This window comes from Pseudoliparis swirei, chromosome 19 (genome assembly GCF_029220125.1).
Source record: "Pseudoliparis swirei isolate HS2019 ecotype Mariana Trench chromosome 19, NWPU_hadal_v1, whole genome shotgun sequence".
NCBI classification, from domain to species: domain Eukaryota; kingdom Metazoa; phylum Chordata; class Actinopteri; order Perciformes; family Liparidae; genus Pseudoliparis; species Pseudoliparis swirei.
The window spans coordinates 14,996,041-15,020,469 of NC_079406.1; the positions used below are offsets into that span (position 1 = coordinate 14,996,041).

The 24,429-nt window shown below is 44.1% G+C and overlaps 3 protein-coding genes and 3 pseudogenes across 13 annotated transcripts in view; all 6 read left to right on the forward strand.

Annotated features, from left to right (window-relative positions):
• The window catches only part of LOC130209877 (protocadherin gamma-C5-like), a 202,819-nt gene that overhangs the window by 163,344 nt on the left and 15,046 nt on the right, over positions 1-24,429 (forward strand). For 2 of the 11 annotated variants that reach the window (XM_056439778.1, XM_056439783.1), the window contains exon 1: positions 21,376-23,823. The exons of 7 other annotated variants lie outside the window; for them this stretch is intronic. In XM_056439778.1, coding sequence (XP_056295753.1) covers positions 21,376-23,823 — 2,448 coding nt within the window. Of the gene's footprint in view, positions 1-14,648; positions 17,109-21,375; positions 23,824-24,429 lie in introns of those variants that run through there. 2 more of the 11 variants (XM_056439788.1, XM_056439777.1) reach the window with 2 other exon arrangements.
• On the forward strand, positions 972-3,593 carry LOC130210071 (protocadherin gamma-C5-like; annotated as a pseudogene).
• On the forward strand, positions 4,126-7,477 carry LOC130210072 (protocadherin gamma-C5-like; annotated as a pseudogene).
• On the forward strand, positions 8,795-10,275 carry LOC130210073 (protocadherin gamma-C5-like; annotated as a pseudogene).
• On the forward strand, positions 11,096-13,789 carry LOC130210074 (protocadherin gamma-C5-like). The gene has a single exon (XM_056440058.1). The coding sequence runs from the start codon at positions 11,318-11,320 to the stop codon at positions 13,787-13,789; it is 2,472 nt and encodes an 823-aa protein (XP_056296033.1). The 5' UTR covers positions 11,096-11,317.
• Positions 17,992-20,458, forward strand: LOC130209881 (protocadherin gamma-C5-like). Its single transcript, XM_056439798.1, is given in 3 exon segments — positions 17,992-19,736; positions 19,738-19,787; positions 19,790-20,458. Coding segments are annotated over 3 exon segments (2,463 nt in total). The 3' UTR covers position 20,458.

The window sequence follows — 24,429 nt, forward strand, 5'->3', positions numbered from 1 at the left end:
TTCTTTACAAAATGGGCAACATTTATTATTTTGTATTATTAGCATAATACTTAAATTAACAGTTGGGTTGTTAATTTACAGATAATGTCTGTAATTTCACCGAGTTTTGAATATAATTTTATTTAATCAATCCTGAAAGCTACCCTGAACCGGAGCAGGTTTGCCGTTCAGAGTAAGTTACCGGTAACCTAGTTTGCTAAGAATAAATCCAGCTTTATGTACCGGAAAGTAAGGTGTGGCGCAAATTCCTTGGGCGGAAGTGTACGGCGTTTAAAACTGAAGAGTTTCCATTGAGTAGAATTTATTAATTTTTCGACATTGTTGACTTTACTCATAAAATATGATTAAATTCTACTCAATGATTTTGAGCTGATATTATTCAAACAAAAATGAGTAAAATGCAATTGATAAATAATTCAAATTGTATTAAATCTACATAATAATATGCCAAACTCCACAAACACATATTTTTTATGTAAAGGTTACTAGTATTTATTGAGTAAATATTAATTGAGCTCAGTCCCACTTTTTTGAGTGCATGCAGAGTATGGTTTAACACAGAACAGTATGATCATTAAAGGCAGTTATTTAAATAACATTATGTATACTCATCTATTATTCACAACGTTTTATTTATTAATAAATGAATAATATCGTTTTCATATATATATTTATAGTCTTCATAAACACAGTTGAAGTTAATTGTTGAGACTGTTTAATGAGTATTGTGAAATTATGTTTGATATGATAGAGTCGTATAACCACGATTATCTTCCTATGACTCACATGTGTACGTCACTGTTCTGTGTAAGCTTACTGATGCCACCATTGGTGGAAATAGCTATACTGCATCCACCAATGAAATGCAGGGCTGTACAAAGAGATCTACTCCGTCTCACCGAGTATAGCTTCAGCGTCGTGGCCATTACAATGTTCTGTACAGGAGAGGAGGGATGCATATGCAGACACAAAGCATGACCGTCTCTGTGGACGCATCTACAGTGGAGCAAAGACCTTTTGCATTTAATCAGCTGAGAAGTTGGGATCGGAGTGAGAAGATATGGGATTTTTGGAACGAAGAATAATGTGGAACAAATTGACTGCATGGCAGGTGTTTTTGTGGTGGCATCATTTCATTCTCTTGTGGACTATAACAGACGGACAGACTGGCTACAGCATCCCGGAGGAGCTGAAACAGGGCTCTGTGGTAGGACATCTAGCAAAAGATTTGGGTTTGGTTGTATCTGAACTGTACCGACGTAAATTGCGGATAACTTCCGAAGCTGGTAAGCAGTATTTTAGTGTTGACTTGGGGAAGGGAGAACTGGTGGTTATTAATAGGATAGACAGGGAAGAGCTGTGCGGACAAAGACCGTCCTGTGTGTTGCCTTTGGAACTCGTCATTGATAACCCCCTACAGCTGCATAGAATCGACATTGAAATTCAGGATACAAACGATAATTCCCCCAGTTTTGTTACCAAAGAGAAAGTATTGCAAATTGCGGAACTGGTCAATCCGGGCGCGCGGTTTCCTTTAGAAAGCGCGCACGATCCCGACGTGGGCTCCAATTCTGTACGCTCTTATCTCATAAGCAAAAATGATAATTTTAAATTGACTGTTAAAACCCACAAGGACGGAAGAAAAATCCCTGAACTGGTGCTCGAAAAACCTCTTGATCGAGAAAAGCTGCCTGTACACAATCTGATCCTCACAGCTGTAGATGGTGGAGATCCGGTGCGTTCAGGTACATCTGAAATTAAAGTTATAGTTCTTGACAACAACGATAATGCGCCACAATTTGAAAAGCAGGTATATGAGACTAATATCAGCGAAAATGCCAGACTTGGAATTGAAATATTGCATGTTAAAGCTACAGATGCAGACGAAGGACTAAATGGAGAAATCGAATACTATTTCGCAGAACAAACTACGGATTTGATTTTATCATTATTTAACATTGAACCTTCTTCTGGAACTATTGTTGTAAAAGGAAGTTTAGATCATGAAATAAACCATTTTCATAGATTTGACATAACTGCAAAAGACAAAGGAAACCCTAAAATGGATGGGCATTGTGGCGTCGAAATAAAAATAGTTGACATTAACGACAATATTCCTGAAATAATTGTGACGTCTTTAACAACACCTGTTCCGGAAGACTCTGCAATCGGAACAGTTATTGCACTGATAAGTGCAAAAGATCCAGATTCTGGTGACAATGGTAAGATTACGTTAAGCGTGTCTTCTAAATCCCCCTTCAAGTTAAGTCCTTCGGGGTCCAACCATTACTCATTAGTGACGAAGGGGCCACTTGACCGTGAACAAACTGGCCAGTATAGTGTCAAGATAAGTGCTACTGATTTTGGGAAGCCGCCATTATCGAGCGAGAAACTTATACTTGTTGAATTGTTAGATGTAAATGACAACCCACCAGTGTTCTCCCAGCCATCTTATGTAGTTTATGTAAAAGAGAATCATGCTCCGGTGGAAATTGTGTGCTCAGTGTCAGCATCTGATCCGGATTCAGGGGACAACGCAAAAATCTCTTACTCCATCCTGGACTCTAAAGTGCAGGACGTGTCTGTCTCCTCGTATGTTTACATTAACTCAGATAACGGCAGCATCTACAGCATGCACTCGTTTGACTATGAGAAACTGAAGGTGTTTCAGATTCAGGTCCAGGCAAAGGATCAGGGCTCTCCGTCCCTCAGCAGCAACGCCACTGTCCATGTTTTCATCCTGGACCAGAACGACAACGCCCCCGCTGTTATTTACCCTTCTTCCGCTGCCCTGGGCTCCCTCTCCCATCAGAGGATGCCCCGCTCCGCTAAAGCGGGACACCTGGTCACTAAGCTGACGGCCGTGGACGCTGACTCGGGCCATAACGCCTGGATCTCCTACAAACTAACGGAGGCCACCGACGCCTCTCTGTTCACGGTCAATCTGTACACAGGGGAGGTGAGGACTAAGCGCGCTGCGTCCGAGCAGGACGAGTCCTCTCAGAGGCTGCTCATTGAGATCAAGGACGACGGGGAACCGGTCCAGTCCGCCACCGTCACGGTGTCCATCCTGCTGGAGGACGGACTCCAGGAGCCCATCTTAGACCTCCGACAGAAAGTGTCCGAGCCCAGCAGGAAAACTGGGAGAATCACTCTGTGTTTGATTCTCTCTGGCCTCGGTGTCCGTGCTCTCGCTGGTGACGTTTCTCATCTTAGCGGTTAAATGCATGAGGAGCAGCAGAAGCAGCGACAGTTGCTGCATGACACGGAGCGACTGTGATACTTACAAGAACCCCAACAGAAACCTGCAGCTTCAGCTCAACACTGATGGGCCGATAAAGTACGTGGAGGTCCTGGGAGGAGACATGATGTCTCAGAGTCAGTCCTTCAGGTCCTGTATGTCTCCGATGTCAGAATACAGCGATTTCACTTTGATTAAACCCAGCAGCACGACTGACTTTAACGAGGTGATCAGTGTTCTGGACGCATCTCTACCCGACAGCACCTGGACCTTTGAGAGCCAGCAGGTGAGCAAAAAAAATTCATTCTTTCAAAATGCACATTCTCTCAATAAAAATCAAAAGCATATTTAAATATATCCGTCCAGCTATCTCTCTATTTACAGAAATACATACCTTTGGTTAAAATATTTGAAAAGTCATAGTCGGCCAGAGTGTCTTCGGAAACTGTTTGAAATTGCGTTCAATGCATCTTTCAATATATCCCACTCACATATTGTCAGAGCCTTTCTGAATAGTTCAACAACACGAAGGTTGAAAGCGACTCTTATTGATGCAGGGATGAAGCACAACGTGCGTGTCTTGCTGCTGTTGCTGATCATCTTTCAAAAAACAATGAATAATGACTTGTTATCAACTTTTTCATTGTGATTGGTTTAATAACTCTGGACCTGTGGATCATATAATTGTTTACAACTGAAGTTGTATAAGGCTAATTTATTGTTGTTTTTTCTTTCTTGTCAAAATCCGTACTTTAATAATTATATTGTAACCACATGATACCTTTGTTGGCGTTCCATAAATCTCATGTTGGTTAAAGTGAAGGGGCACAACGAGAATAGATGCTGCCACTTTAAGAGTGTCGATCAGTGCTCCTCTCATTGGATGGTGTAAGAGGATGATGTGCACCAATAGGATTCAGAACTGTACAAAGCAATCTAGTCCCTGCCCCCATGCAGCTTCAGCGCCGTAACGCTTTCAATGCAACGAGCTAGAGGACAGAGACAACCATGAGCCTGTATTTTATGATGTATTATTTTTATAATTCACCTTACGGCCATGCTCAGTAAGTGTGGGATATCGTATATTGGAACAACACATTCGATGATGGATTTCAGCGTTATTGAATACAACATGACGAGTGGAATTAATGTGTTATAACGAACCAAGGATGAAAAAGACAATGGGATACCGAGACTGGCGATGGCTCGCGCTTTGGTGGCATTATTTTTTTCTCTTGTGGAGTACAATACACGGACAGACTCGTTACAGCATCCCCGAGGAACTCAAACAAGCCACGGTGGTAGGAAACCTTGCAAAGGATCTGGGTTTGGGACTCTCTGAGATTTTTGACCGTAAACTGCGGGTCTCCTCTGAGGCTGGTAAGCAGTATTTCAGTGTTGATGCGGGGAAGGGCGAGCTGGTGGTGAACGACAGAATAGACAGAGAGACTTTGTGTGGACAAAGCGCCAGCTGCGTTCTACCTCTGCAGCTTGTAATTGAAGACCCGTTACAATTGTTTCGAGTTGAGGTAGAAATACGAGACATTAATGATAATGCGCCTATATTTCCATCAAATGATATCACATTGGAGGTTGCAGAATCGACGGGATTAGGGGTTCGTTTTCCTTTAGAAAGCGCCATAGACCCAGACGTTGGCAGTAATTCCTTAAAGTCGTACACTCTCAGCAAAGATGAATGTTTTAATATTAGAGTGAAAGAACTTGCCGGTGGAAGGAAAGTCCCTGAATTGATTTTAGCGAAAAATGTAGATAGAGAGAAAAAGGCGGTTCATACGCTTTTGTTGACAGCTGTAGATGGAGGCAACCCGGTGAGATCAGGGACCGCTCAGCTTTCTATACGAGTCCTCGACATCAACGATAACGTTCCAACGTTTGAGAAAACCTTGTATAAAGTATCCATCAGTGAAAATGCGGCGGAAGGTGCATTAATAGTACAAACAAAAGCGACAGATATGGACGATGGTCAAAACGGAGAGATAGAATATTCTTTTGGAGCGCACACTTTAGATACGGTTCTCTCAGTTTTTAGTATTGATCATATGACGGGGACAATATTTCTGCAAGGAAAAACAAATTTCGAAATCACTCCAAATTATGAGTTAGACATCAGTGCAAAAGATAAAGGCAGTCCAAGAATGGAGGGGCATTGTACTGTGCATATTGAAGTTTTAGATGTTAACGATAATGCCCCAGAAATAATACTCACCTCTCATCCGAAACCAGTGCGTGAAAACTCGCCTAATGGCACCGTAGTAGCCCTGCTCAGTGCCAGAGACCTTGATTCCGGTGTTAATGGTAAAGTAATCTTACAGCTCCCCAATAAATGCCCATTTGCCCTAAAACCATCGTTTTCTCACAATTATGCACTGGTTACCAATGGTGTTTTAGATAGAGAAAATGTTTCGGTATATAATATTGAGATAACAGCAACTGATTCAGGCTCTCCTCCACTGACCAGTAAGATAATGATACCTGTTAGCATCACTGATGTGAATGACAACCCCCCTGTATTCACTCAGCCCTCCTATAATGTGTATTTAAAAGAGAACGGGGTACCAGGCTCTATACTGTACTCAGTTTCAGCATCTGATCTGGACTTTGGTGAAAACGCCAAAATCTCTTATTCCATCCTGGACTCAAAAGTGCAGGACGTTTCTGTCTCCTCGTATGTTTACATTAACTCAGATAACGGCAGCATCTACAGCATGCACTCGTTTGACTATGAGAAACTGAAGGTGTTTCAGATTCAGGTCCAGGCAAAGGATCAGGGCTCTCCGTCCCTCAGCAGCAACGCCACTGTCCATGTTTTCATCCTGGACCAGAACGACAACGCCCCCGCTGTTATTTACCCCTCCTCCGCTGCCCTGGGCTCCCTCCCATCAGAGGATGCCCGCCCGCTAAAGCGGGACACCTGGTCACTAAGCTGACGGCCGTGGACGCTGACTCGGGCCATAACGCCTGGATCTCCTACAAACTAACGGAGGCCACCGACGCCTCTCTGTTCACGGTCAATCTGTACACAGGGGAGGTGAGGACTAAGCGCGCTGCGTCCGAGCAGGACGAGTCCTCTCAGAGGCTGCTCATAGAGATCAAGGACGACGGGGAACCGGTCCAGTCCACCACCGTCACGGTGTCCATCCTGCTGGAGGACGGCCTCCAGGAGCCCATCTTAGACCTCCGACAGAAAGTGTCCGAGCCCAGCAGGAAAACTGGGAGAATCACTCTGTGTTTGATTCTCTCTCTGGCCTCGGTGTCCGTGCTCTCGCTGGTGACGTTTCTCATCTTAGCGGTTAAATGCATGAGGAGCAGCAGAAGCAGCGACAGTTGCTGCATGACACGGAGCGACTGTGATACTTACAAGAACCCCAACAGAAACCTGCAGCTTCAGCTCAACACTGATGGGCCGATAAAGTACGTGGAGGTCCTGGGAGGAGACATGATGTCTCAGAGTCAGTCCTTCAGGTCCTGTATGTCTCCGATGTCAGAGTACAGCGATTTCACTTTGATTAAACCCAGCAGCACCACTGACTTTAACGAGGTGATCAGTGTTCTGGACGCGTCTCTACCCGACAGCACCTGGACCTTTGAGAGCCAGCAGGTGAGCAGAAAACAACTATTGATTTTAATCATGAAAAAAAAGACGTATTTTCATTCATAATTAGTCCAGAAAATTATCAATCATAGCATTGGTTATTTAATTCAACTGAGGAAAAAGTTATCATGTATCAATCTTTCTGTCGGCTGGTCTTTCCAGAAAAGGCTCTGTGTCGGTTGGTCTGCCTTCTTCCTGTCTGTTAACCTCACGATATGGTGTTTTCATTTGACGTGTCAAGTGTAAAATGATCCTCCAACGTGCAAATCAAAGTAATGTGAAATACATGTATTCAGATACGGTTGAAATAGTTAAGGCATATATCATGTTAGTGTTGAACATTTCAGCACCACGATGGCGGACAGCGAATGTGAAATCTTACTTCTATCCTTCAACGTCAGAACCAAGTTCTATGATTTACCCTATAATTATAAAGTTAAACTATTAAATTTGTGTTTTTTTTAACTGTTTTTCTGTCACGAAAAATATAATTAAATGTTTTACATTTGTTCGAGATACTAATTCCAAGGAGGTTTTCATCTTTCATTACTGACAAGGTTGTCTCAAATAATTTGATATTCAATGATTTTTCATAATCCCTTCAGATGAAAGCTCACAACTAGAAAAAATGCTGTCACTTTAAGAGTGTCGATCAGTTCTCCTCTCATTGGATGGTGGAAGAGGATGGTGTGCACCAATAGGATTCAGAACTGTACAAAGCAATCTAGTCCCTGCCCCCATGCAGCTTCAGCGCTGTCACATTAGAATGCAAAGAGCTCGAGGAGAGACGGCATTGAAGTCTTATTTTCTAAGATATAATAATTTATTTTAGCTTGAAAACATGCTCCAACCCTGTGGCATTTTTTACTTTGGAGTATATCATATTATTATGGATTCCTACATGGCTATAAACAACATTTTGATTGGAATTAATTGGTTATAGCCGACCAAGGATGACAAAGACAATAGGATACCGAGACTGGAGATGGCTCGCGCTTTGGTGGCATCATTTTTTTCTCTTGTGGAGTACAATAAACGGACAGACTCGATACAGCATCCCGGAGGAACTGAAACAGGGCACGGTGGTAGGAAATCTAGCAAAGGATCTGGGTTTGGGACTATCGGATGTTTTTGACCGTAAACTGCGTGTCGCCTCTGAGGCTGAAAAGCAGTATTTCACTGTGGACGCGGGGAAGGGCGAGCTGGTGGTGAACGACAGACTAGACAGAGAGACTCTATGTGGACAAAGCGCCAGCTGTGTGCTGCCTCTGCAAGTCGTCATCGATAAACCGTTACAGTTGCACCGAGTTGAGGTGGAAATAAGAGACATAAATGATAATTCTCCTAGTTTCCTTACACAGGAGATTAACCTTAAAATACCGGAATCAGTTGCACTCGGCAAACGTTTTCCTTTGGAGAGCGCGCAGGACCCGGACGTTGGAAGCAATTCTTTGAAAACGTACTCACTTAGCAAAAATGAATATTTTTCTTTACAATTTAAAGACACAAAGAATGGTAAAACTGTCCCAGAATTGGTGTTAGAGAAGCCATTAGACCGTGAAAAGAATTCTCTCCATCAACTGCTTTTGACCGCATTAGATGGAGGAAGCCCGGTCACATCGGGAACCTGTAAAATTATCATTAACGTACTTGATATCAACGACAATTTTCCAGTATTCAACGAAAATGAATACAAAGTGTCGTTAAAGGAGAACAGCACCAAAGGAACGTTTGTAATCAAACTTTCCGCTACAGATAACGATGATGGTCTTAATGGTGAAGTTAAATATTCGTTTGGGTCTCGTACTCCAGATTCTGTGTTATCAACATTTGAAATAAATGATATAACGGGACAAATCGTATTAAAGGGACCACTAGATTATGAGATTTCTAAATCATACCTTATTGACATAACTGCTCAAGACAAAGGCATTCCCGAAATGGAGGGTGACTGTCGTGTACAACTGGACGTAGAGGACATCAATGATAATGCTCCGGAGATTGTGTTAACTTCAAAACCCAGTCCTGTACGCGAGGACGCACCAAGTGGCACAGTCGTAGCTTTGATCAGTGCACGAGACCTTGACTCCGGTGAAAATGGTAAAGTGACGCTTTGGCTTCCGAAACGGTCTCCTTTCACTCTAAGACCATCCTTCTCTAACAATTACGAACTGGTTACCAGTGGTTCTTTAGACCGAGAGAGTTTCTCAGAGTATAATATAGAGATAACAGCCACTGATTCAGGCTCTCCTCCTCTGTGGAGTAAGAGAACGATACCTGTCAGCATCACTGATGTGAATGACAACCCCCCTGTATTCACTCAGCCCTCCTATAATGTGTATTTAAAAGAGAACGGGGTACCAGGCTCTATACTGTACTCAGTTTCAGCATCGGACCTGGACTTTGGTGAAAACGCAAAAATCTCTTATTCCATCCTGGACTCTAAAGTGCAGGACGTGTCTGTCTCCTCGTATGTTTACATTAACTCAGATAACGGCAGCATCTACAGCATGCACTCGTTTGACTATGAGAAACTGAAGGTGTTTCAGATTCAGGTCCAGGCAAAGGATCAGGGCTCTCCGTCCCTCAGCAGCAACGCCACTGTCCATGTTTTCATCCTGGACCAGAACGACAACGCCCCCGCTGTTATTTACCCCTCTTCCGCTGCCCTGGGCTCCTCTCCCATCAGAGGATGCCCCGCTCCGCTAAAGCGGGACACCTGGTCACTAAGCTGACGGCCGTGGACGCTGACTCGGGCCATAACGCCTGGATCTCCTACAAACTAACGGAGGCCACCGACGCCTCTCTGTTCACGGTCAATCTGTACACAGGGGAGGTGAGGACTAAGCGCGCTGCGTCCGAGCAGGACGAGTCCTCTCAGAGGCTGCTCATAGAGATCAAGGACGACGGGGAACCGGTCCAGTCCGCCACCGTCACGGTGTCCATCCTGCTGGAGGACGGCCTCCAGGAGCCCATCTTAGACCTCCGACAGAAAGTGTCCGAGCCCAGCAGGAAAACTGGGAGAATCACTCTGTGTTTGATTCTCTCTCTGGCCTCGGTGTCCGTGCTCTCGCTAGTGACGTTTCTCATCTTAGCGGTTAAATGTATGAGGAGCAGCAGAAGCAGCGACAGTTGCTGCATGACACGGAGCGACTGTGATACTTACAAGAACCCCAACAGAAACCTGCAGCTTCAGCTCAACACTGATGGGCCGATAAAGTACGTGGAGGTCCTGGGAGGAGACATGATGTCTCAGAGTCAGTCCTTCAGGTCCTGTATGTCTCCGATGTCAGAGTACAGCGATTTCACTTTGATTAAACCCAGCAGCACCACTGACTTTAACGAGGTGATCAGTGTTCTGGACGCGTCTCTACCCGACAGCACCTGGACCTTTGAGAGCCAGCAGGTGAGCAGAGAGTAAAGTGTTCTTCTATATCCTCACAAAATTATTATTTTTTTCTCAGTTTTCTTTTTTGGGGGAGGACGTAATTGAGGGCAGGTTTTATTTACTACTCATGTTTAAAGCATGACGCTGGTTTTTATTTTCTAAAATGTTAGCGAGGCTTCCACGTGTTCTTTTATAACAATGATATTGCTAGTCCTTCTGGGATTTGTGACGTCATATTCCAATACCTGTCCATCGAAATAAAAATGAAATAAACTAAATGAAAGCATATTAATGCTGTTTCAGCTCAATCCAGGTTTTCAGATTTAAATAGACTGTTACTGCAGGTCATGACTCATGAGTGTCTGAGTTGTGGCTTGATGATTAACTCAAACAGCAACGGAAAAAAAGCAAGTACAATCAGTTCGAGAATATTAAAATGAGCAAATTGTTATATATTAAAATATTGATAGTATTTTAATATATAGTTAACAATTTACTCATTGAAAGTTTCTCAAAATGATTGTGCTAGAAGTCTTGTGTTCCTTAAAATTACATTTTTGAGTGTGGATTTCATTTTGGATATCTGGCTAGATTGAGGTGAATGTTACAACATACATTGCAATATGAATGCATTTATAGGAAATATAAAAATTATAACAATCAAAATAAAGAGACAATATTCTATATTTAAATTGTATATCGGCATTAGCACGTAATTGTGCAATTTCATGCAGTTTTGAATCATAGTGCTGCTCCTGGAATACTTTGCTGTTTCGATCTAATTGGATGCTGGGTAGATGCTGTGCACCAATAGCATTGGCAGTTGTACAAAGAGATCTACTCCCTCCCCCATCCATTCTCACCACTGTCAGTAGAGCTTCGAGCCCGAGATGAGAGGAGGATGCGTTTAAACACTCAGACTAAATAATATAATTTGTATCAGCTTCTCAAACTGCATATATAAATGGATATTTCTGGATTACAGCAAGTTTATCGTTGATGGATTTTAAAATTGACCTCTATATTCTGAACTATATTTGGATGGGAAATCACGTCGTATTGTAACGGACCGGGTATGACAAAGACAATGGGATGCCGAGACTGGAGATGGTGGGCGCTCTGGTGGCATCATTTATTCCTCTTGTGGAGTACAATAGACGCACAGACTCGTTACAGCATCCCGGAAGAGTTGGAACAGGGCTCTGTGGTCGGAAATTTAGCCAAAGATCTGGGTTTGGGACTATCGGACATTTTTGACCGTAAACTGCGTGTCGCCTCTGAGGCTGGTAAGCAGTATTTCAGCGTTGATGCGGGGAAGGGCGAGCTGGTGGTGAACGACAGAATAGACAGAGAGACTCTATGTGGACACAGCGCCAGCTGTGTGGTACCTCTGCAGGTTGTAATAGAGAACCCGCTACAGCTACACCGAATAGAAGTGGAAATAAAAGACGTAAATGACAATGCTCCTAGTTTTCTCAAAAGCGATCACATTATAGAAATTGCTGAATCCACCGTAGTTGGTGTGCGTTTTCCTTTAGAGAGTGCAGAGGATCCCGATGTTGGGAGTAACGGATTAAAGACGTACACAATAAGCAAAGATGAATGCTTCCTTTTAAAAGTTAAAGAAATTGAAAATGGGCGTAAAATACCTGAATTAGTTTTGAATAGATCATTGGATCGAGAGAAAAAAGCTATTCACAATTTATTTCTTACTGCTATGGATGGAGGAAATCCGGTTAAAACGGGAACTTCAAAAATAACTGTTAATGTGCTTGATAATAATGACAATGTCCCGTTATTTGAGAATACTGTCTATAAAGTTGCTGTTCAAGAAAACAGTGCAAATGGCTCCTTTGTAATTACAACAAAAGCAACAGACATAGATGAGGGTCCAAATGGAGAGATTGAGTACTCACTTGGTATACACACACCTCCAGCGGTGTTGTCATTATTTCATATTGACGCTGTAACGGGAGATATATTTTTGAGAAACCAGCTGGACCACGAAACTCAACCCTCATTTCGAATAGATATTAGTGCAAAAGACAAAGGCTCGCCTAAAATGGAGGGTCACTGCAGTGTACAGGTGGATGTCTTAGATGTAAACGATAACCATCCAGAAATTGTCCTGACTTCAAAACCTACTTCTGTGCCCGAGGACTCTCGCAGTGGGACTGTCGTGGCTTTACTCGGCGTCCGTGACTTTGACTCCGGTGATAACGGTAAAGTTACATTAACACTTCCAAAAAAGTCTCCTTTTACTCTTAAACCCTCTTTTTCTAATAACTATGCGCTGGTTACCAGTGGTCCTTTAGACCGAGAGAGTTTCTCAGAGTATAATATAGAGATAACAGCCACTGATTCAGGCTCTCCTCCGCTGTCGAGTAAGAAAACGATACCTATCAGCATCACTGATGTGAATGACAACCCCCCTGTATTCACTCAGCCCTCCTATAATGTGTATTTAAAAGAGAACGGGGTACCAGGCTCTATACTGTACTCAGTTTCAGCATCGGACCTGGACTTTGGTGAAAACGCAAAAATCTCTTATTCCATCCTGGACTCTAAAGTGCAGGACGTGTCTGTCTCCTCGTATGTTTACATTAACTCAGATAACGGCAGCATCTACAGCATGCACTCGTTTGACTATGAGAAACTGAAGGTGTTTCAGATTCAGGTCCAGGCAAAGGATCAGGGCTCTCCGTCCATCAGCAGCAACGCCACTGTCCATGTTTTCATCCTGGACCAGAACGACAACGCCCCCGCTGTTATTTACCCCTCCTCCGCTGCCCTGGGCTCCCTCTCCCATCAGAGGATGCCCCGCTCCGCTAAAGCGGGACACCTGGTCACTAAGCTGACGGCCGTGGACGCTGACTCGGGCCATAACGCCTGGATCTCCTACAAACTAACGGAGGCCACCGACGCCTCTCTGTTCACGGTCAATCTGTACACAGGGGAGGTGAGGACTAAGCGCGCTGCGTCGGAGCAGGACGAGTCCTCTCAGAGGCTGCTCATTGAGATCAAGGACGACGGGGAACCGGTCCAGTCCGCCACCGTCACGGTGTCCATCCTGCTGGAGGACGGACTCCAGGAGCCCATCTTAGACCTCCGACAGAAAGTGTCCGAGCCCAGCAGGAAAACTGGGAGAATCACTCTGTGTTTGATTCTCTCTCTGGCCTCGGTGTCCGTGCTCTCGCTGGTGACGTTTCTCATCTTAGCGGTTAAATGCATGAGGAGCAGCAGAAGCAGCGACAGTTGCTGCATGACACGGAGCGACTGTGATACTTACAAGAACCCCAACAGAAACCTGCAGCTTCAGCTCAACACTGATGGGCTGATAAAGTACGTGGAGGTCCCGGGAGGAGACATGATGTCTCAGAGTCAGTCCTTCAGGTCCTGTATGTCTCCGATGTCAGAGTACAGCGATTTCACTTTGATTAAACCAAGCAGCACGACTGACTTTAACGAGGTGATCAGTGTTCTGGACGCGTCCCTACCCGACAGCACCTGGACCTTTGAGAGCCAGCAGGTGAGCAGAAAACAGTAGACCATCTTATAGGTGCGCAGTCATTATTTGCCTCATGACCGTTGATCATTATTTGGACAGGTTTAGCACGTTTTGTTATATCTGTAAATTCCACTATGAATTAAAAAAGAAGTTTGTATTCATATTTATTAATTCGTTTTTTTAAAGTGACAGTTTTGAAGCGAATCAAATACTTCAATAATACAATTTATTATATACATATTTAATTATATCCGAACATTTTCTAATAATAATTAATTCTTAATTAATTATTATTATTTTTCTATTATTATTATTAATTAATAATCAGGCGTTAGTTCCACCTTTTCAAATGTTTTTTTAGTCACTTGTGAATTGAAATTTATGAGATTCACATGTTCAGGTTTTTTACTGATTGATATTTTAATCATGATTAGTTCTCAATCGTTTGCAAATGTATGTTGTACAGTGGATTAGGGGGTTTAGAATTAAATCCGTGATTTTTTTATCCCCAGAGTTTTTATTTTCATTTTCTATAAAGCAAATTATTGGTTGAATTGTATACACTGTAATGTTATATTTGTCAAATGCTCTGCTGCCTTGAGGGGGTGCAGTAGCGTTACAGAGGTAAGGTCTTTGTGATTCGAGAGCAGGGATGAATGCCGTGAGCCAATAGCACACAGGACTGTATAAAGAGATCTACTCCATCCCCCATTCAGTCACACCACGGAAACCTCACAGTGAGCTGCAGGAGATGCGCTCATCGAAGGCGTCTCAAATATATCTTTTAATACCAATTATTCATGGATTTCGTTATATTTGAGTGTCCATTCAGGCGATGGATTTGAATAATCTGTTGTGTTGAAGGATATCTCCATGGGAAATATCGTATTCTAACGGACCGGGTATGACAAAGACAATGGGATCCCGAGGCTGGAGATGGCTTCTGCTTTGGTGGCATCATTTTTTTCTCTTGTGGAGTACAATAAACGGACAGACTCGTTACAGCATCCCGGAGGAACTGAAACAGGGCTCTGTGGTAGGAAATCTAGCAAAGGATCTGGGTTTGGGACTATCGGACATTTTTGACCGTAAACTGCGTGTCGACTCTGAGGCTGGTAAGCAGTACTTCAGCGTGGACGCGGGGAAGGGCGAGCTGGTGGTGAACGACAGAATAGACAGAGAGACTCTATGCGCACAAAGCGCCAGCTGTGTGCTGCCTTTACAGGTCGTAACAGAGAATCCGCTACAGCTACACCGCATCGAAGTGGAGATAAGAGACATAAATGACAATTCTCCCATTTTTTCAACAGAGGAGCGATCTTTAAAGATAGCAGAATCTACTGCCACGGGCACACGCTTCCCTTTAGAAGCCGCACAGGATCTAGACGTCGGTAGTAATTCAGTAAAATCGTACATGCTAAGCAGAGATGATTGCTTTGGTTTAAGGATTAAAGAGTTGTCTGGGAATCGAAAAGTTCCGGAACTAGTCATAGTAAAATCGCTTGATAGAGAGAAACAAAGTGTCCATCAGTTATTACTGACAGCTTTAGACGGAGGCAATCCTTTGAAAACCGGAAGCACAAAAATCATAGTGACTGTCCTCGACAACAACGACAATGTCCCTGTTTTCAAAAGATCGTTGTATAATGTGACTGTGCATGAAAATAATGTCGCTGGTTCGTTACTTGTAAAAGTGGAAGCAACGGACGCGGACGAGGGTGTTAACGGGGAGATTGAATACGTATTTGCAGAGCACACGCCCCAATCACTGTTTTCTATCTTTCAGTTGGATTCAGGTACAGGTGACATTTCCTTGGTAGGTCAGTTAGATTATGAGAGCAGTCCAATGCATGAAATAGATATAACTGCAAAAGACAAAGGCCTCCCTGCGATGGAGGGCCACTGTCGTGTACAAGTAATAGTAATAGACATGAATGATAATGCTCCGGAAATAATTCTCACGTCAAAGCCAAACACATTACGCGAGGACGCACCAAGAGGCACAGTGGTGGCTTTAATCAGAGCACGAGACCTTGACTCCGGTGATAACGCAAAAGTGACGTTAAAACTCCCCAAAGGTTCTCCTTTCAGTTTGAAACCATCATTTTCTAATAATTATGCACTCGTAACCAGTGGCGTACTAGACCGAGAGAGTTTCTCAGAGTATAATATTGAGATAACAGCCACTGATTCAGGCTCTCCTCCTCTGTCGAGTAAGAAAACGATAACTGTCAGCATCACTGATGTGAATGACAACCCCCCTGTATTCACTCAGCCCTCCTATAATGTGTATTTAAAAGAGAACGGGGTACCAGGCTCTATACTGTACTCAGTTTCAGCATCGGACCTGGACTTTGGTGAAAACGCCAAAATCTCTTACTCCATCCTGGACTCTAAAGTGCAGGACGTGTCTGTCTCCTCGTATGTTTACATTAACTCAGATAACGGCAGCATCTACAGCATGCACTCGTTTGACTATGAGAAACTGAAGGTGTTTCAGATTCAGGTCCAGGCAAAGGATCAGGGCTCTCCGTCCCTCAGCAGCAACGCCACTGTCCATGTTTTCATCCTGGACCAGAACGACAACGCCCCCGCTGTTATTTACCCCTCCTCCGCTGCCCTGGGCTCCCTCTCCCATCAGAGGATGCCCCGCTCCGCTAAAGCGGGACACCTGGTCACTAAGCTGACGGCCGTGGACGCTGACTCGGGCCATAACGCCTGGATCTCCTACAAACTAACGGAGGCCACCGACGCCTCTCTGTTCACGGTCAATCTGTACACAGGGGAGGTGAGGACTAAGCGCGCTGCGTCCGAGCAGGACGAGTCCTCTCAGAGGCTGCTCATAGAGATCAAGGACGACGGGGAACCGGTCCAGTCCGCCACCGTCACGGTGTCCATCCTGCTGGAGGACGGCCTCCAGGAGCCCATCTTAGACCTCCGACAGAAAGTGTCCGAGCCCAGTAAGAAAACTGGGAGAATCACTCTGTGTTTGATTCTCTCTCTGGCCTCGGTGTCCGTGCTCTCGCTGGTGACGTTTCTCATCTTAGCGGTTAAATGTATGAGGAGCAGCAGAAGCAGCGACAGTTGCTGCATGACACGGAGCGACTGTGATACTTACAAGAACCCCAACAGAAACCTGCAGCTTCAGCTCAACACTGATGGGCCGATAAAGTACGTGGAGGTCCCGGGAGGAGACATGATGTCTCAGAGTCAGTCCTTCAGGTCCTGTATGTCTCCGATGTCAGAGTACAGCGATTTCACTTTGATTAAACCAAGCAGCACGACTGACTTTAACGAGGTGATCAGTGTTCTGGACGCGTCCCTACCCGACAGCACCTGGACCTTTGAGAGCCAGCAGGTGAGCAGAAAACAGTAGACCATCTTATAGGTGCGCAGTCATTATTTGCCTCATGACCGTTGATCATTATTTGGACAGGTTTAGCACGTTTTGTTATATCTGTAAATTCCACTATGAATTAAAAAAGAAGTTTGTATTCATATTTATTAATTCGTTTTTTTAAAGTGACAGTTTTGAAGCGAATCAAATACTTCAATAATACAATTTATTATATACATATTTAATTATATCCGAACATTTTCTAATAATAATTAATTCTTAATTAATTATTATTATTTTTCTATTATTATTATTAATTAATAATCAGGCGTTAGTTCCACCTTTTCAAATGTTTTTTTAGTCACTTGTGAATTGAAATTTATGAGATTCACATGTTCAGGTTTTTTACTGATTGATATTTTAATCATGATTAGTTCTCAATCGTTTGCAAATGTATGTTGTACAGTGGATTAGGGGGTTTAGAATTAAATCCGTGATTTTTTTATCCCCAGAGTTTTTATTTTCATTTTCTATAAAGCAAATTATTGGTTGAATTGTATACACTGTAATGTTATATTTGTCAAATGCTCTGCTGCCTTGAGGGGGTGCAGTAGCGTTACAGAGGTAAGGTCTTTGTGATTCGAGAGCAGGGATGAATGCCGTGAGCCAATAGCACACAGGACTGTATAAAGAGATCTACTCCATCCCCCATTCAGTCACACCACGGAAACCTCACAGTGAGCTGCAGGAGATGCGCTCATCGAAGGCGTCTCAAATATATCTTTTAATACCAATTATTCATGGATTTCGTTATATTTGAGTGTCCATTCAGGCGATGGATTTGAATAATCTGTTGTGTTGAAGGATATCTCCATGGGAGATATCGTATTCTAACGGACCGGGTATGACAAAGACAATGGGATCCCGAGGCTGGAGATGGCTTCTGCTTTGGTGGCATCATTTTTTTCTCTTGTGGAGTACAATAAACGGACAGACTCGTTACAGCATCCCGGAGGAACTGAAACAGGGCTCTGTGGTAGGAAATCTAGCAAAGGATCTGGGTTTGGGACTATCGGACATTTTTGACCGTAAACTGCGTGTCGACTCTGAGGCTGGTAAGCAGTATTTCAGCGTGGACCCGGGGAAGGGCGAGCTGGTGGTGAACGACAGAATAGACAGAGAGACTCTATGCGCACAAAGCGCCAGCTGTGTGCTGCCTTTACAGGTCGTAACAGAGAATCCGCTACAGCTACACCGCATCGAAGTGGAAATAAGAGACATAAATGACAATTCTCCCATTTTTTCAACAGAGGAGCGATCTTTAAAGATAGCAGAATCTACTGCCACGGGCACACGCTTCCCTTTAGAAGCCGCACAGGATCTAGACGTCGGTAGTAATTCAGTAAAATCGTACATGCTAAGCAGAGATGATTGCTTTGGTTTAAGGATTAAAGAGTTGTCTGGGAATCGAAAAGTTCCGGAACTAGTCATAGTAAAATCGCTTGATAGAGAGAAACAAAGTGTCCATCAGTTATTACTGACAGCTTTAGACGGAGGCAATCCTTTGAAAACCGGAAGCACAAAAATCATAGTGACTGTCCTCGACAACAACGACAATGTCCCTGTTTTCAAAAGATCGTTGTATAATGTGACTGTGCATGAAAATAATGTCGCTGGTTCGTTACTTGTAAAAGTGGAAGCAACGGACGCGGACGAAGGTGTTAACGGGGAGATTGAATACGTATTTGCGGAGCACGCGCCCCAATCACTGTTTTCTATCTTTCAGTTGGATTCAGGTACAGGTGACATTTCCTTAGTACGGCCATTAGATTATGAGAGCAGTCCAATGCATGAAATAGATATAACTGCAAAAGACAAAGGCCTCCCTGCGATGGAGGGCCACTGTCGTGTACAAGTAATAGTAATAGACATGAATGATAATGCTCCGGAAATAATTCTCACGTCAAAGCCAAACACATTACGCGAGGACGCACCAAGAGGCACAGTGGTGGCTTTAATCAGAGCACGAGACCTTGACTCCGGTGATAACGCAAAAGTGGCTTTAAAACTCCCCAAAGGTTCTCCTTTCAGTTTGAAACCATCATTTTCTAATAATTATGCACTCGTAACCAGTGGCGTACTAGACCGAGAGAGTTTCTCAGAGTATAATATTGTGATAACAGCCACTGATTCAGGCTCTCCTCCTCTGTCGAGTAAGAAAACGATAACTGTCAGCATCACTGATGTGAATGACAACCCCCCTGTATTCACTCAGCCCTCCTATAATGTGTATTTAAAAGAGAACGGGGTACCAGGCTCTATACTGTACTCAGTTTCAGCATCGGACCTGGACTTTGGTGAAAACGCCAAAATCTCTTACTCCATCCTGGACTCTAAAGTGCAGGACGTGTCTGTCTCCTCGTATGTTTACATTAACTCAGATAACGGCAGCATCTACAGCATGCACTCGTTTGACTATGAGAAACTGAAGGTGTTTCAGATTCAGGTCCAGGCAAAGGATCAGGGCTCTCCGTCCCTAAGCAGCAACGCCACTGTCCATGTTTTCATCCTGGACCAGAACGACAACGCCCCCGCTGTTATTTACCCCTCCTCCGCTGCCCTGGGCTCCTCTCCCATCAGAGGATGCCCGCTCCGCTAAAGCGGGACACCTGGTCACTAAGCTGACGGCCGTGGACGCTGACTCGGCCATAACGCCTGGATCTCCTACAAACTAGCGGAGGCCACCGACGCCTCTCTGTTCACGGTCAATCTGTACACAGGGGAGGTGAGGACTAAGCGCGCTGCGTCCGAGCAGGACGAGTCCTCTCAGAGGCTGCTCATAGAGATCAAGGACGACGGGGAACCGGTCCAGTCCGCCACCGTCACGGTGTCCATCCTGCTGGAGGACGGCCTCCAGGAGCCCATCTTAGACCTCCGACAGAAAGTGTCCGAGCCCAGCAGGAAAACTGGGAGAATCACTCTGTGTTTGATTCTCTCTCTGGCCTCGGTGTCCGTGCTCTCGCTGGTGACGTTTCTCATCTTAGCGGTTAAATGCACGAGGAGCAGCAGAAGCAGCGACAGTTGCTGCATGACACGGAGCGACTGTGATACTTACAAGAACCCCAACAGAAACCTGCAGCTTCAGCTCAACACTGATGGGCCGATAAAGTACGTGGAGGTCCTGGGAGGAGACATGATGTCTCAGAGTCAGTCCTTCAGGTCCTGTATGTCTCCGATGTCAGAGTACAGCGATTTCACTTTGATTAAACCCAGCAGCACCACTGACTTTAACGAGGTGATCAGTGTTCTGGACGCGTCTCTACCCGACAGCACCTGGACCTTTGAGAGCCAGCAGGTGAGCAGAGAGTAAAAAAAAGAATTATATCATAAAGTTGTGTTAGACTATACGCTGCATGTAACTGTAAAGAAAGCACGGATTCTGCTTTTGCTCTAAAGTCATTAAAACAAGTTTTTTTTAATTCATCCCCAAAATGTGGGATATGTGTTACCTTTTTGGTTGATGTATTTATAATGTAAATAACAAGTTGAAATGCAAAATAAACCGCGTAATTAACTTCGACAGCATGTGTGGCACCGCAGCTGCGGTCATTCGACCTGAAGAGTGAGTTGGATGTTGAATAGCTTTTGGAGCTGAGCGTTTCAGCACCACAGTGTTGGACAGCGACTCTAACGCATGAGGCGCACGGAGGGCAAATAATAAGTAAAACTGTTCTTGATGGCTTCAAACTAGGAACATGCTTCACCGTTTAACTAACAAACCTAACTGTTTTTATTAAAAACATGACCGTAACTTATTTACTCACAACAATGAGTATAGTTGTATTTAAAAGCCAAATACTTAAATGTAGTCTCATCAAATCAAATGTAAAACCGTTGACGTTTTTTATTTATATACAACTTTTAAATTTGAATGGCATGTCCTGGTTGTATGTGGGGTTGTTGTGCCTTTAACGATGCTGCTCAGTTTCCCTCTCTCTCATTGGATGTGAGAGATTGATGCTGTGCACCAATAGCATTCTGAAGTACAAAGAGATCTACTCCCTCCCCCATGCAGCTTCACCAAATCACAATGCTCGGGGATGGAGGAGAGTATAGGCAAATCGTTCATATGGCCACCTCTGAGTTTATGGTTCTATAGTAATTTAATATTTGACCATGATGAATAATCATTATTTTAATGCAATATGTCACGCTTTCGGAATACGGATTTTAACTTCATGTTCACCGTTTTGGGGGATTGGAAATAATGCAGTAAACTGAACCGGGGATGACAAAGACAATGGGATACCGAGACTGGAGATGGCTCGCGCTCTGGTGGCATCATTTCTTCCTCTTGTGGAGTACAATAAACGGACAGACTCGTTACAGCATCCCGGAGGAACTGAAACAGGGCTCTGTGGTAGGAAATCTAGCAAAGGATCTGGGTTTGGGACTATCGGATGTTTTTGACCGTAAACTGCGTGTCGCCTCTGAGGCTGAGAAGCAGTATTTCACTGTGGACGCGGGGAAGGGCGAGCTGGTGGTGAACGACAGACTAGACAGAGAGACTCTATGTGGACAAAGCGCCAGCTGTGTTTTACCTCTGCAAGTGGTTATAGAGGACCCGTTACAGTTACACAGAATTGAAGTAGAATTACGAGATATTAATGACAATTCTCCGAGTTTCCTTTCAAATGAATTGTCATTAAAATTAGCCGAATCCGCAGCAGTTGGCACGCGCTTTCCTTTGGAGCCCGCAACGGACACCGACGTCGGAAGCAATTCCTTAAAATCATATACTCTCAGTAAAAATGAGTGTTGTTCCCTCAAAATAAAAGAAATTGAGGGTGGTAAAACTGTTCCGGAACTTGTGTTAGAAAAGCCTCTAGATCGAGAGAAAAAAGCTGTTCACAAAATATTACTGACAGCACTAGACGGTGGGAATCCACCAAGATCCGGAACCTCACAAATAACCATTAACGTGCTAGACATAAATGATAACTTCCCGGTGTTTGAACACAACATGTACAAAGTAACCCTGGCTGAAACAAGTGTAAAGGGGGCTATCGTTATAAAGCCCAAAGCGACAGATGCAGATGAAGGTTTAAATGGTGAAATACAATTCTCATTCGGCTCTCGGACACCAGATGTTTTAATGTCAATCTTCGATATTAACCCTTTAACAGGTGAAATTACTCTTACAGGGAAATTAGACTACGAAACCACCACGTCCTATGACATTGATGTAACTGCAAAAGATAAAGGCAGCCCTGAAATGGAAGGTCACTGTCGTGTGCAAATTGATATAACGGATTACAATGATAATGTTCCAGAAATAGTTTTTACTTCCGAGCCGAAGCCAGTACGCGAAGACGCACCAAGTGGCACTGTGGTTGCTTTGATCAGTGCGCGAGACCTTGATGCCAATCATAACGGCAAAGTGACGTTGCAACTCACGAAAGGCTCTCCTTTTAACCTGAAACCCTCTTTTTCTAATAACTATGCGCTGGTTACCAGTGGTCCTTTAGACCGAGAGAGTTTCTCAGAGTATAATATTGAGATAACAGCCACTGATTCAGGCTCTCCTCCTCTGTCGAGTAAGAAAACGATACCTGTCAGCATCACTGATGTGAATGACAACCCCCCTGTATTCACTCAGCCCTCCTATAATGTGTATTTAAAAGAGAACGGGGTACCAGGCTCTATACTGTACTCAGTTTCAGCATCGGACCTGGACTTTGGTGAAAACGCAAAAATCTCTTATTCCATCCTGGACTCTAAAGTGCAGGACGTGTCTGTTTCCTCGTATGTTTACATTAACTCAGATAACGGCAGCATCTACAGCATGCACTCGTTTGACTATGAGAAACTGAAGGTGTTTCAGATTCAGGTCCAGGCAAAGGATCAGGGCTCTCCGTCCATCAGCAGCAACGCCACTGTCCATGTTTTCATCCTGGACCAGAACGACAACGCCCCCGCTGTTATTTACCCCTCCTCCGCTGCCCTGGGCTCCCATCAGAGGATGCCCCGCTCCGCTAAAGCGGGACACCTGGTCACTAAGCTGACGGCCGTGGACGCTGACTCGGGCCATAACGCCTGGATCTCCTACAAACTAACGGAGGCCACCGACGCCTCTCTGTTCACGGTCAATCTGTACACAGGGGAGGTGAGGACTAAGCGCGCTGCGTCGGAGCAGGACGAGTCCTCTCAGAGGCTGCTCATAGAGATCAAGGACGACGGGGAACCGGTCCAGTCCGCCACCGTCACGGTGTCCATCCTGCTGGAGGACGGCCTCCAGGAGCCCATCTTAGACCTCCGACAGAAAGTGTCCGAGCCCAGTAAGAAAACTGGGAGAATCACTCTGTGTTTGATTCTCTCTCTGGCCTCGGTGTCCGTGCTCTCGCTGGTGACGTTTCTCATCTTAGCGGTTAAATGCATGAGGAGCAGCAGAAGCAGCGACAGTTGCTGCATGACACGGAGCGACTGTGATACTTACAAGAACCCCAACAGAAACCTGCAGCTTCAGCTCAACACTGATGGGCCGATAAAGTACGTGGAGGTCCTGGGAGGAGACATGATGTCTCAGAGTCAGTCCTTCAGGTCCTGTATGTCTCCGATGTCAGAGTACAGCGATTTCACTTTGATTAAACCCAGCAACACCACTGACTTTAACGAGGTGATCAGTGTTCTGGACGCGTCTCTACCCGACAGCACCTGGACCTTTGAGAGCCAGCAGGTGAGCAGAGAGTAAAACAACAATTATATCATAAAGTTGTGTAAGACTAACTGTAAAGAAAGCACGGAGATTATTTTTTATATTAAGGCTATGTAGCTTAAAATAGTTTCGTGTATATATTATATGTTTTACCAAAAGTAACTTCTAAAGAAAAATCATTTTTAGTAAGATAATTTGATCTTATTTCAATGAATGATTCTGAAGAACCTAAAACAGCATATCAATATTGCATTCCCTTATAACATTGTTTTAATATTCAATTCAAATGTTCAGGTTTAACTAGTTTATTTGTCATCTATATCTTTCGCTCTAACTTTCTGCGGTCCATTTTTATAAACTTGGTTGTATAGTTTGCAAAAATAATACTTTCATATTGTTGTTGCTTCCCTAACAAATCATCGCCCGTTGATTTAGTCTGCATAGCCTGTATCTTAAATGTGTTGTCTTCGGGGCTTTTATAGCTTATTTTGTATTTATTTTGTCATTGTATTTCTTAATGAAGCCTAGTTTTAACTTCCCATGGTTAGACTTACGTGTTACCGGAAAGGCTTTTTAGAAACTACGCCGCCGCGCGGATACACATGGCATTACTATAAATAACAGCTG